The sequence below is a fragment of the Anneissia japonica genome, unplaced genomic scaffold (genome assembly GCF_011630105.1).
Source record: "Anneissia japonica isolate Jap-2015-1 unplaced genomic scaffold, ASM1163010v1 scaffold1208_len1460985_cov181, whole genome shotgun sequence".
Lineage (NCBI taxonomy): Eukaryota > Metazoa > Echinodermata > Crinoidea > Comatulida > Comatulidae > Anneissia > Anneissia japonica.
This window is the reverse complement of record NW_022688484.1, coordinates 616,562-630,982: the sequence shown is the minus strand read 5'-3', so window position 1 is coordinate 630,982 and position 14,421 is coordinate 616,562. Positions and strand designations below refer to the sequence as shown.

The following is a 14,421-nucleotide window of genomic DNA, read 5'->3' as shown; positions in this document are numbered from 1 at the left end:
TACTTTATGGAACTGTGGATTTAGAGGAGCAGACAGAATTAGTTTTAATTTGTTGCTGGGCAGTTTGGAGTAGCACACAAATGGATATATTACGGCAAGTTCATTGTCACATTTGACATTCCGATGTCACACATGGGCTTTCAATTTGAACTGAAATATCAGAAATTCTGAAGGTTGGTTGATTAAGGTGGTTGATTATTTCTCTGCAGCACTGTTAATTCTGAGTTATTGCGGCGTAAATGTCCTCTTCCCCACTCTTAACAAATACCAGTTGAAAGTACTTTCAAACAAAGGTTTTACATTAAGATTTGTATTCTGGTATTTTTTAGAATGAACCATAACCTTATGTTACCAATAATGATTCGCACAATTGAATGTAAAAAGCGGACATTTAATTCAGCTCTGTAACATATCAGTGTCTTTTATACTAATCTAATTTACCCAAGCATACCACGTAGACAATTTTTTTTTCATATATTTTTGTTCACACCGATTGAATTCAAATCTTTCGTATAAATGTAAGTCGGCCTACTTGTCAGTTTGAAGTGATTAGAGTTGGACAGGTATGTCTGGGTCATCTCAGCATGTTCTTACTATCTAATGTAATCCATTATGTATCTAGGACAACAAACATCCATTAAAGGCTATCCCAGTGACATGTATGTCACAGAATGTTCCCCCCGCTGTACGTTTTGGCCTCACTTGAATCGTTCAGTGGAGGCTCGTATTATTCTGAGTATCAGTTGGACAGATTCGATTACAAACGATTTGACGTGTTGTCTGAGTCCGGACTTGACCTTTGCCTGTTTACGGTGTGCGTAATAAGCCAGTTCTCCCGAGCCAATTTATAGTATAAGGGCCGTGACAGGTTTTTTTTCCTATCGTTTATATTATACACAGTCAGGCTTCTTGTATTAAAATATTCTACAATTAAATCTTCATGGTTGGTTTTTTGTTCTTTTACTGATAAATATGCCCAAAACTGCAGGAATTTATAATTGTGTAATTATTTACTTGGAACGCTTCAGGTTATGGTAGTTTTTACTGGTGTCTGGACAGTGGTGTGTTATTTGACATCTGTGATTTCAGATAAATTCTACTGCAAGCTATGGACATCCAACAGAGCCCTGGCAATCGCCTTTCTCTGCCACTTCTAATTATGCATTTTCTCACCATGATATTTCTGGGCCTCAGGCCACACCCATTTTTTTCTAAATATGAATATCATGCATAAAACACACAACCATATTCCCAACCAGTTGAATTATTTGTGATTTATCCTGTTACTTTAGAATGTCACTGTTTTATCTTTATTAGCTTGGTATCCCACAATCACCATTTTACCACCTCATCATTTCCAATCCACGAATCAAGCCCCAACCATATTTTATGTACAATTATTATTCTTTACGATCTCAGATTTGCTAGGTATTAACACAAAGTCAATTAATGTCTCCGAATGCAGCTATAGATTTAAGTAGACATTTAGTGGTGGAGATGAACTGCGCTATTTAAAAATCTGCTTATGGTTTAATCACTTACTTTGAAACACCAGTAAACTATTAGCATAATTCCGAAAACCTGTGTATATTGTATAACCGTGCCGGGAGAAAAGTCTGTCGTATTTAAATTTATGTATTGCTAAGCCAACAGTGTTGCAAGGGATTTTAATGGCGTGTTTTTGAAAATAGGTGATATGTGCAGGTGGCCGGGACTGATATCGGTTCATTCGAGTTATGAGCGTGTACTGTATCCATTTTAACCTTTCAGCATGGTGTTCCTATTGCAGTATAGGCAGGTGCACAAGTATATGGTAACAGGTAGGCAAGCCAACATCTTTACTGTAACCCAGTAAACAAAATCTCTCGGGACGGTTTTCCTGTACATTTTCATGGACTGTTTGATGTTTTCTCACAGTGACTTAATATTTTTTGCATTTTCAACCTGTTAATCATTGATGAAAGAGTTAACAAATGTCTTCCCAAATGTGGTGTTATTACCTCATAAAGCAGGGTGGGAATTTCCACCTCTGATTTTTATATATGGTATTAAGGTGGTTTGTACTATAACAATATAATTTAAAAAACAAACTGGTGGATTTAAAATTATCACATGTTTTTAAATCTTATTTATACTGTGTGTTTATACTTTATTAACTCTGTTAAATTATAATCTAGGTTTAGGTGGAGAACTTCAAAATCTGATTATGTTGTTGGTCATATTAGTGACCATTCATGTTCTTGGTCTCAATGTTGACCCTTCATGATCTTGGTCTAGAGAGTGACCATTCTTATTCTTGGACTTGAAGATGATTATAGGTTCTCAGAAGTGACATTTCATGTTCTTTTCTCAAGGTTGACCCTTCAAACTTGGTCTCACCAGTGACCATTATGGTCTGGATGGTGATCCTGATGATCTTGTCCTAATTTTGACCCTTCACGATAATGGTCTAATTGGTGACCCTTCTTGACCTTGGTCTCAATAGTCACCCTTCAAAATATGGGTCAGAAAACTCATCCTTTCTCAATGTTGCACCGTACATTGTAACTTTATTTTTAGTTTATTGTTATTTCTCTGCAATCTTCAATCTACAGTTTTCCTTTGTGAATTTTAAATCCTCCTTATTGACTGTTTGTATATTCAACTTTTCTTTGTAAAAATTGATTTCAAAATTTCAGTCACACTTATAGTGGAGTTGTTACCATGTTTGAGTTGGTTGCCTTACAGTTTCAGTGTATAGGGTTCGAATCCTGACCAGGATTTTTCCCCTTGGTCCCCTTCCCCTAGAAAAACTATTGCACTCCTTAAGTCTCATAATGAGTTTAAGGGCATTATGTTAATCCACTATGAATGAACATGATATTGTAGAAGTTGAAAGGTGGCCTAATAAATAGATGGTAAAAACATGCTTTTCCCATCCCTGAAAATGTAGGCCTACAGTTTAATGTTACAAAAAGTTAATAATTAATATTGAATTCACAGGTTGACAAGCACTTTCTAGAAAAATATGTGATTTTGTATAATAGGTTGTTTGTCCAGAATATGATGAAGGTCCAGAGCACAATAACGGAAGAGATCGGTGAATAGTATAATAGAGCATTGCTCCGAAATCAGGATAAGCACATACTACTGTACTGATGTCATTTAGGTCAAGGATTTTCTGCAGACTTTATTTACATTTCCTTAATAGAGCAGTCCAATTGTGTACCTGCTCTTACACATAATGTAGCGTCGTCCATTGTCCACCGGTTCATGTTAATCCATCCGTGAACCCTGTCTTTTTAGGAGTGCCCAATAGGTCTTTTCATTGGCCTTGTTGATTTCATTTTTTTGTTGTACGGCTCAGCAGAGGTGAATGTTGGGATAATCATTATACCGTCGTCTGTGTAAAATCGATTGATTGTTGAATAATTGAGTAAAAATTTACTGGTTGGTTATAATGAACCTTATGATAAACACGAACAATTGGAGTTACACGTCGATACAGTACATGCATGTTTTGTCCCATGTACACTGGCTTTAGTTCATGCAGCTATTCAATAGATGCTTGAGTCCAGAATTAAACGATTCATAATCTGTTGGTATGATAGAATGGGTACAGTGTATTTATTTGTTTTATAATTTATGTACTGTATGAAATTAACCCGGTACAATGGATTACCGTTTCTCTCTCATGAATATTATAAAAGACAAAAGCAAAAGCATCCAAATTTATAGTGTATATCTAGTTACTGTACTAGAATGTCTATTTGTTTACGCAGCACTTCCGTGATGATTAGTGAGGGCGCACGCCAACTGTAACCTTTAGAATAGACAAATTTTATGTATAGTCTGTAAACAATTTATAAACTTTGAAATGTAAAACCTGTCTCAGTAAATTCCTTTATTGATTTTTACTTATTTATTATCTCTTTGGCAGAAAAATTTATATAAATATAGGCCTATTTGATATTTGGCCACAAATAACAATGTTCAAGGTACATTTGCTATAACCTTTTTTTTAACTACCTCTTTTTTAATATAAATATTAAGTAAGAAATTGAAACTAGAAATCAAACTGAAACACTTGGTAGATGATAACCAAATAGAAATTATAGACTATTTTAGTATGTTTCATTTTTTTTATAGTTGCAATTTTTAAACTTATTTAACAGTGTTCAAGGTATAATTGTTAAGCTATAAGCTTCCCTTAACTACCTCTTTTACAATATTAATATTAAGTAAGAAATTAATAAATTAGAAATCAAATTGAAACACTTACTGTAGTAGATGATAAATAGATATTATGGGCGATATTTCAGTATGTTTCATTTTTTTATAGTTGCAATTTTTAAAAAGTTTTTATTAACAGTGTTCAAGGTGCAATTATAAATAAGCTATAAGCTTTTCTTAACTATCTCTTTTACAATATAAATATTAAGTAAGAAATTAATAAACTAGAAATTAAAACACTTTGGTAGATGATAAGGACGATATTTTAGTATATTTCATTTTTTTATAGTTGCAACATTTCAAAAGTTTATTTTTTAGTTCAGTGTGGATTGTAGAGATCTTACAAAACAGTATGTATTGTTCACACAATGGCTATAAATATGTTATTTTTGTATTTTTTAAACCATTGTATTTTAATGGATAGTAATTCCACTAAATATCTCTATTGGTAAACTTAACCTTTTTTTTTACAATTTGTATAAAGGTTATTTATTATTTTTGTATTTAATTTTTGTACAACAACAAGAAACTCGGTCTCAATATGAGGAATCGGGAGTGAAGTTGCTTATAGGTCATGAGAGAAGTCTAGGTGTTTGCAGAGTTTAAATACAAGACCATGGGATCGTACAGCAAGACTCATAATCATCAACCTACTTAGCTTAACTGTAATGAAAGTGGTTATTCCAAAATAGAACCTCCTTATAAAACCTTGAATGTGTTACCAAAGAGTGTAGTTTCTTTTTGTTAAAAATGTGTATTTTGATGTTAAAAAATATCAACATATAGTATGTTCAGCTGTTCATATTATATTCACATAATTGCTCCAGATATTATATAAATTAATGTAAATGAATCTATTAAATTCCAATATTGTAATTGCTTGACAAACCAGGCAGATGAATTGTACATGATGGTTTTGTAAGTTTCTACAGATGTGTATTACTGTATGTATATCATTAACCACTTGTGATGCCTGGTGAATTGATAATAATTATAATATTTATAATAGATATTAGAATATAGCGTACAATACAAAGGCCATACTTATGCCCTTTTCAAGATAAAAAGGAATCAAATGGAATGAGAAAAAAATTATTGTGTGGTTGTTATTTTGAATGTAAAATGTAAATTGCTTTTTATACTTTCTTCTGATTAAGATTTCTTTATTTTGCCCTAAAGGAAATTACAGTAGGTGTAAAAGTACATTGCAGAAAAAAAACTAAAAAAAAAAAAAATAAGACACATCAATTAAAGGTTATAATAAAACATTCCGTGTTTTAATTTTTTTCTCAGAAGAAAACGAAACTTTAGAAGAGCCGTTGGAAGGGGACGAAGCTCCCAAAAGCGACCTAATAACATGCGGTATCTGCCAACAAGATTTCGAGCTGAGCGATATCGTGAAGTTCATTGATCATAAACGAAAATGTCCACAAAGAAATAATATCGAAAATAATCATAAAGAGCCACACAATGACGTGGGTGGGAAAGCATTGGTGCGGAGGGCACAAAAAACGAAAATCATAACTAACATGAGGAGGCAAGAGAGGGGGAGCTCCTCATGGGATTCGCCAATCAGCAATTCAACACCGGTGGTCAAATCTAATGAGGATCATTCCGAACAGAATAAAAAAGGTATTTTGTGTTGTTTTTATATATTTAAAGACTATTATGATATTAATCTTGTAATTAAGTAGTATTGTAACTCTACTTGGAAAAGAAGAAATTTATCAAGGAAAATATGTAAAATTCAAAAGAATTTAGTTAAAATGACATGCTTCGGAGGAAAACATTTTTTTTAAATGTTTGTAGAACTCATTTTTCTAAGTCACATAAAGTTTGTTTGACAAAAAAAAAAACAGGAACGGTAAATGAGATACATATTTTTGAATATTTAAAAACTGGGGGATAAATTGTGCAACCACCCTTTTTCCACGTTTTTCTCCCTGTTGTTCAAAATATCAAACATTTTTATCCTCCTTGAGTCTGGTTTTATACTAATGAGAAAAAATAGTTTTCACTGACTTACAGATATTTTAATATAAAAAGCTATAAATTTATTACCATACATTTTAAGAGTCTATGCAAAGAAAATAAGAGTCTGTGATACAATATTTTCTCTAAGTACATTTTCAATTAAAAGCTAATACTTTAAATATAGAAAAAGAATCAATTTAAATACTTAATTTTGATTTTACAAGTATATGAGATTTCTAATTGGAATAAATATACATAGATAAACAATTCCAAATACATTACATCATATGACAGCAATTCTGAATTGTGATGGTATTTACAATAGTTTTAAATGTATAAATATAACATACAAAAGAGTACAAAAAACACTGAAATGGATAAAAAAAAAATTAGACTACATGTTAGACATATAAATGTAAAAATATAAAATCTAAGAGGAAAATACAATTACATCAAAATTAAATTATTATTACTTGTATAAAAAAAAACTTTGCCATTTAACATCAAAATGACAGTACATAAACAATTTGGAAAAAACATTTGTTATTTACAATTTATTGACAATTGTGTTTTACATTAAGATTATACAGTACATTAAATATGTATTAGCCAGAACAATTTCATTTGATAATATTGTGCATTTATAAAGAATTAAAATCAGCCTAATATTGAAGATGTATTGTCCCATGAAAAATACCAAAAAATATCATAAATATCGTTTTTGAAATTAACTTGCTAATTTAAAGTAACATAAAAAATTCTGTAGAAATGTTGGAATTATTGTATTTAAAAAAATGTTTACCCATAATTTTACAGGGAAAAAAATTATAGAAATACTTACATTCACTGGAAGTGGTTTTATTAGTTTTATCCTCCAGTATAAAAATACTTTTTTACTACTGTACTATACTATTTTTTTAAAATGATTTTTGTCATTTTCCGGGATAGTACATCTTTATGATCTTAATAAAATGCAACCTTGATGACATTTTTCATTTCATTGTCAAGTTGTTCTATAAGACCTGTGCCATACCATCCTTTGAGTTCTATGGCCTTGCCTAATTTAAGATCTCTGTCACTAAATCGGATTGATACTTTACTAAATTTATTTGTGCTCTTTTTATGGCGGTTTACGATTTCTTCAAATCAAATTTCTGTTTGGGTACGTTTCCATGTATTTCTAAATCACATGAATTATATACTGGTCTAAATGACAATAAAAAGTACCTTTGACCTGTCAAACTTTTTAATTTAAATTCACTCACAAAACGTTGAACTTTGACTTGCGCTGCATGGTAAATGCAAACGGCTCGATGACATATTATGCAGTAGTCAAATGGGAATTGAGAATGCGGGCCGGATGGAAAATTATAATAAACATGGCGTTTCATCAGTGGACTCAATGGGCGTCACCTTGAAGCCTTTGCCACTTGCGTATTCCCGGAACAAAACAAGTCCTTGATAGAAATTTTTCAGATTATTCCTTGTGATAAAACACTTAATTGTATTCACACTCCTGGAAAAGTGTTAAGACATGAAGCTTCTACAGCATTTGTAAAGTAGCATTGAAAAACACAACAGGGTGTCACCGCTGGGTGTGTGCTTTAAATACCCATGTATCTCGTTGGATCCTCTAAAACGCCCTTTGAATTCTGCCGTGGAGTTCACGCCATGGCCTGGTTTTTTTTTGGTCCTTGGCTAATAACGATTGACAGCCCTGTGTTTCTGTGGCAAAGTGATAGGTTTAAAAAGACCCGTCGTTCTATATCCTTATTTCCCGTTTTGTTTGAATCGCAGAGCTTCGGTTGTCAACCAGAATGCGCAAGTGAAGTAAACAGTTTTAGAATTTGTCAAAATTGAGTAATGTTAGGATTGAGCCTGTTTCCAATTATACATGAAACATCCTTGAAAATCTCCTCAGACTCTATTAAGATTTATGCTTAACAATTTATTCAATTGCACAAAATGTCATGAAAATGGTTCCATTTCAAAGCAGGGTTACGATGTTTCGGTTGTCGCGACACTGAAAAGAATGCATATATCAAGGGGCTACCACAATTGAATTACAAAGTGCACAACATCTGGTTACATTCAAATCTCTTATCTTGTTAACCTTACATTTCTTTTTCTTCTCGAAAAATAAACATTCTTAAAGAATGGAAATACTCTGTAATTACACAAGAAAATATGAAAGTATTTCACAGTAAACTGAAATTTATTCCCTAATAAAAAAAATAAGTATAACCAACAATTATTATTATTTTAAATTTCAATCACGCACTAAAATTTTTTCAATGTTTTAATGATCATATCACATAAACTCCTGCAGTAATAAGACGATTGAGATCATAGGTCAGAGGTCAGTGTAATAAATCAGATTTTGTTCCTATGTCTGCAATTCACATAGATTTACTAAATGTCAGTATTATTTAGTCTATCTACATGTTGTCTTGATAAGTTGGTGCTGTGATCTCTTTCCCCATTTAAAAAATATTTTTCTGTTTTTAAAAATGTGTTTCACTTTTATGCTTGGAAATGATGTGAAAAGTCCACCACAGTTGATCTGAGTCTTTCACCGACATGACATCCTTATTGCCCCAATAACATATTCCCTGTTGCCGTCACATGTATTTCTATATTGTTGTTACCTCTACATAGCAGTTAGCCACTTGCTTTCTGCAAATAATTGGAGTTCAATTTCACGAGGGAGTGTTGTGTTGACCCCCTCGCAGGTGCAACATGAAGTTGAAGTGACATCATAAATTTCCCATTGGTTGCTTTGACTGAGCGCTTTTTTATATCTGGCGCCATCTAAATTTCCGCAACACATATGCCAGTCATTGGATCGTAAACCTATTTCACAGAAGATATGGAATCTTATAGTATTTTTCACAACTGCTAGATCATGGCATCGTTAAGTCTCTCCCACAACATTCCCAACCATTTTTCATCATTCCAATTTATTAATCTACTAAACAAATCAAAGAAAACATATTAGCTCACTTTTAAACACCACAACCCCTACATAATTCTGTATCTACATATTTCTCTGAACACACCACTACACGCAACCCTTACACATTCTCTTAAGTAAAATCTAACACTCAACTAAACACAACTACACAGACCTGTTACTTACCTTCTTTTAATGCTTTTGTCTTTTGTACAGGAGATGATGAACCTGTAATCCACATCTGCTCAACTTGCAAACAGGAGTTCAGCAGTGCCTGGAGTCTGCTAATCCATGCACAGAATCAGCATGGCATGAAGATCTATCAAGAACAGGCAGAACAAATGGAGAATGATAGCCAATCTCCACATTCTGTTCAATCCGTTGACACAATACTGGCTGATGTCTCTTTGCCAGCGACCTCTGTGATGACTGGATCTCCCACCCGCCCAACTCCAATCAAGCCTTACCCAGACCCACCTCTTTATCCAACACCGGCTATAAAACCCCCTTCACATGGGAATGGGAGTCCTCCAAGGCTGCAACACATTGATGCTAGAAGCCGATCAATGTATCATCATCATCACCCGGCACTATTGGAGCGATACCAGATCAGAAGTGGTGGACCAGACCATCTATATGGTCCTCCTCCAATGACTCCAAAGGATTGGAATTTGCACTATGAATGTCCTTTAGGATCTGCCTTTGAAGAAATAGGCCTTTCGTACAAACAAACACCAAGTCAACCAGTAATACCAATTGACCGTAGCCCAGATTATTTCTCTCAAAGACTAAGAAATGTAGTGGCAAAAAGGCCACCAGAAACGCAACCCGAAACACAAATTAAGAGACGGCCCGTTCACCCTTCAGTATTTCCTTACTCTTTGTTGAAGACTTCTCCAGTACAACCGAAGGACAAAATCTGCGAATTCTGTGGGAAGTGCTTCAAATTCCAAAGTAATCTGATAGTACACCGTCGATCGCATACTGGTGAAAAACCTTTCAAATGCAAGCTGTGTGACCACGCCTGTAGTCAGGCAAGCAAACTCAAACGGCATATGAACACTCACAAATTGCGCTTACGTCAACCGTTTGATGGCCCTGGCCATCAGGACAATGAAGTAACAAGCCCGACAGATGAAGAATTATCAATTTCTTCATCTCAATCAGATAACAATGGCACCATCAATTCAGCACTGAAATTCATAACCGATAAAACCTCTCCAAATAACTCAGAGGAAGAAGAGGAGGAGGAGGAGGAGGAAGAGGAAGAGGAGGAAGAAGAAGAACTTGTGGAGGATGGTGTACCAGAGGAGGAAAATGGTGGCACTGAGGGAATTGATAAAGAAATTAAGAAAGAAAATGATCTTGAGAGCAAAAATGAAAAAAGCGAGACAAAAACAGAAACTGAATCAAGAAGTAACACCCCAGTTAATCAAGTTGGAATTAAACAATGCGAAAGTATCTCTCTTCTGAGCGATGTTATGGCTCAAACAGGTCTTAGCGATATTCCAACTTACAATGAAGCGTTTGAACAAGCTATGAGAGAAAGAACAATTTCTGAAAAACCAGAACTGCCACAACGACCAGCAAGCCAACCGGAGTGGCCTAAGGCAAGCTATCCCACTGAAAAGTCTCCGCAGGATCCCGGACCATCAAGGAGATTAAGTCCAAGTGACAGACCATCTCCGGACCATCCTAGTTTTTCCAGAATTTCAATTTCTCCCAGAATAAAAGATGGTAGGGGAAGTGTAGGAGAGCCCCCTAGTATAATGGAATTTAACAAAAATATAAAAAAGGAACCACCTCCAATGTGGCCGTTGGATCATGTGAGAGAAGTTATCGCGTGTCACACTTCACCAATTGATATTGGGAACATGAATGGCAGGTACAGGGGAACACCCTTTCCACCAACAGTCTCGGCGGAGTCGATCATGTCTACAACTTCTTCTCGACCGGCGATAAGCCTTGTGCCGCCCGCAAGACCACCGAGGCCGGCCGGGGAACGCAGAAGCGACAAATGCGAGTACTGTGGCAAGATCTTTAAGAACTGCAGCAATTTGACAGTGCATCGCCGGAGCCATACTGGTGAGAAACCGTACAAATGTCAGTTATGTAACTACGCTTGTGCGCAAAGTAGTAAGTTGACACGGCACATGAAGACGCACGGTCAAGGTGCGAAAGAAGTGTTTAAATGTGAAGTATGTTCAATGCCTTTCTCTGTATATAGCACGTTAGAGAAGCACATGAAAAAATGGCACTGGGGAGCAATTAAAGGTACAATACCAAGACCTGAACCAGTTCTAGGTCACAACTGAATAATGGTAGACTCCTTAAAATATTGTCTTGTTTGTAGGTAAATATTTGAGCTCATTCTTGTTAATTTTCATTGGAAATTTAATGTTTAAACTCGAAGCTGCAAATGACAATCTCAGCATTAGATTCTAATATACTAATTAGAAAATTTGGGGTTATTTTTTTTTCCAACTGTTACCTAACCCCCTTGTAACATACCTCCTGTCTAACACATATACTCACCTACTGCCGTTTTCATTTATAATAACAGATATTTGCAGATTACTGGTTCAGTTTACGGACCGATTGTCTTCTATAATATGGCTGTTTTAGAAAATTTAATATAGATTGCATATTATACATTTTTGCCTTTCTGAAAAAAATATTATTAATATTATTATAATTAAGGTGGTTTTGTATGAAATTATTATCAAGAGCAAGATTTTAACTTTCTTTTTAACGACACACCGACAAAATAGAGAGAAAAAGAGTTTTTTGCTATAGCATTTATATGTGCATACTGTATGTATGTCAACTTTGAGTTCGTTGCTTGTTGTTGTGCTGGCCAAACCTTGTTGTACAAACAAGACATAGTGTTGTGCAATATAACCAGGATTAGCCTGAGCTTCAAGTATTTGCTCAAACATAATGTTTTAAAAAACAATTCTTGAAACAATTGATTGTTTCCACTGAACAAAAGAAGTATAATATTAGTAAATTTCTGAAAGTCATGGTTTTTTAAACAGAAATAAACATCAATTCTTAGATATCAAAATTCATTTTGCTAACATGTTTTAAAAATAGGTGATAATTTTGCATTAATTTTTTTATGATATATGGTGAAAAGTTTGAATACCAAAATTGGTAATATTTTATAGGGGAAAAGGGAGTTATTGCATTATTTTATTGTCGGCATCATGTAAGTATTTAAAATTTTAAGAAAACAATTTTATACAGACATTTGGTTCTATTCTCCAGATAAGGAGAAGATTCATTTTTTTCGGACCAATATGTGATGGTTTCTATACTAAATATTTTAGAGATAGACATTTAGAGAAAAAAATCTGGGGATAAAACTAAGCATTATAGAGTCATCTATTTGTAGTTAATAGTAAGTAATAGGAATAACTGTTATTAATATTTATTTGTATTATGCAAATCCATAATTTGTTTGAATGCTTGGCTTAATCCCTGCTCACACAATCAAGATTTATGAGCAAATATGTGTGATTTGTCCATATACAGGCATGATGACATCATAACACATTATATGGGCAAAATGATGTCATAACATACATGGGCATGCTGATGTCATAATATACATTGGTATGATGATGTCATATAATATTAATAATATAATATTAGTAATATTATTACACCTATATATGACCATGATGGCAAATTACATGTATTTGTCGTATATAAACGTGATAGTACATGGACTGAGATTGATAGATGTTATTGGTAAGGTTTTTATAAGACTAATCCTTAGTAAATTTAAAAATATATATATTTTTTAAAAGCTGGGTGGTTGCTCAGAACCAAATACTAAACTGTATACCCTTCTCTCTGTACTCAATAACAGCTTAGTCACAGAAAGCGGGGGAGCACCATTATGAATCAAATAGTGTCGGTAGTAAACTCCTGATTGTTCTCTTCTAAACTAAGTAACTTTACTTTTAAAAAGAAATAAGTATTTTTAACTAAAAACCTAAGGTCATTTTGTGCATGAATGATGGTGAATTAGAACAACTAACCCTCCTTGATATCCTGATATAAATGGCCCAAGGCAGAGTAATTGTACAATGGGTTTTGTTATTAATATGCAGTATTCCAATTCTTCCTCATATATATTAAATAATAATGAATTTGTTATGGAGTAGCCCCTCCATTAGGGATATTTAAAGGTGTTATATGACATCCTAAAATATGAATTAGGAACAACCATTTTTCATAACCCATTTTTTAAAACATTTTATAGAGATGGAGAATGAAGCATCAATCAAACACTGTATTTTATCCTCAACAGGATTTATTAGATCCATTAGATTGTCTTGAAAACCTATGGTTACATATTTTTCAAATCGTGTGTGAGATCGTATATAGGCATAAGTTGAAGGTTGATTAGTCGTCAAAATGTTCGTATGGACTTTATTCTGTTTGTTAGATACCCATATTACACAGCAACAGGTGTTTCTTTCCCACCCCCACTAAAAATTGTAAAGTATTTTTTTTAAAGTGAACTTATTGGCGGAAGATATCCATTTTATACAGAATAAATAAATTATTTGCAATATTTATAAAGTAGATATTAAGAATCTACACATTTACGAATCTATAAATTTATAAATCTACAAATCTGCGTGGTTAGTTTCAACCAGATCATGAAGACGAAAGTGCTGAATACACACGTAGAGCAATATAAATAATTAATCAAAGACACTAGGTTACAAACTCAACATTTTATTTTGCACTACAGACTGTTTCATGAGGACACAGCCTCAATCATCAGGTGCTCGACTCTGATTCAGTGTCTTTGATTACTTATTTAAATCTACAAATCAAATTTTTTGTCAAAACTAAAATTAACTATGGTTCATTATTTTTTTATATACTGTATCATTATTTTTTTTTGTATACTGTATATGCCTGCATTTGCGAAGTTTATTATGCAGGTTGACTCTGGAAGAAAGTGCAAATTTCGTTCATTTTATGTGTTCATTAATGTTCCTTCAAGATGTTTAACCACTGTGAAAGCAAGACATTTAAAAAAATGTTCACCTCAAAATTCCAAGTCAGCTAATTTCACTTTTCTTTTTTTTTTTTTTTTTTTTGAATTTGTATAAACCCTTACTCTATCCAAGTATTATATTATGGTTAATGAGATAAACAATTTAATTTATATTTATTCTTAAAACAATTATAATGCTTTTTAATGACCAGCCATTTGATATCTGTTACTTTTTTGCAAATATTATTAGTACCAAGGA

The 14,421-nt window shown here is 33.4% G+C and overlaps 1 protein-coding gene across 2 annotated transcripts; it reads left to right on the top strand.

Moving 5' to 3' along the window:
• The first annotated feature begins 1,377 nt into the window (after positions 1-1,377).
• Positions 1,378-14,421, top strand: LOC117121993 (B-cell lymphoma/leukemia 11A-like). Of its 2 annotated transcripts, none has more exons than XM_033267470.1 (3): positions 1,378-1,820; positions 5,506-5,844; positions 9,356-14,421. In XM_033267470.1, exons 1-3 carry the CDS (start codon positions 1,772-1,774, stop codon positions 11,452-11,454), a joined length of 2,487 nt encoding a protein of 828 aa, XP_033123361.1. In that variant the 5' UTR covers positions 1,378-1,771; the 3' UTR covers positions 11,455-14,421. The 2 variants fall into 2 exon arrangements, with proteins under 2 accessions (XP_033123361.1, XP_033123352.1); XM_033267461.1 differs by lacking the exon at positions 1,378-1,820 and adding an exon at positions 3,498-3,595.

Excerpts from the sequence above, each read along its gene's own strand:
- LOC117121993 (XM_033267461.1), top strand. The coding sequence starts at position 3,544 with ATGCTTGAGTCCAGAATTAAACGATTCATAATCTGTTGGTATGATAGA. Across the intron at positions 3,596-5,505 it reads CTGTTGGTATGATAGAATGG|AAGAAAACGAAACTTTAGAA; the intron begins GTACAGTGTATT and ends TTTTTTTCTCAG. Across the intron at positions 5,845-9,355 it reads TTCCGAACAGAATAAAAAAG|GAGATGATGAACCTGTAATC; the intron begins GTATTTTGTGTT and ends TCTTTTGTACAG.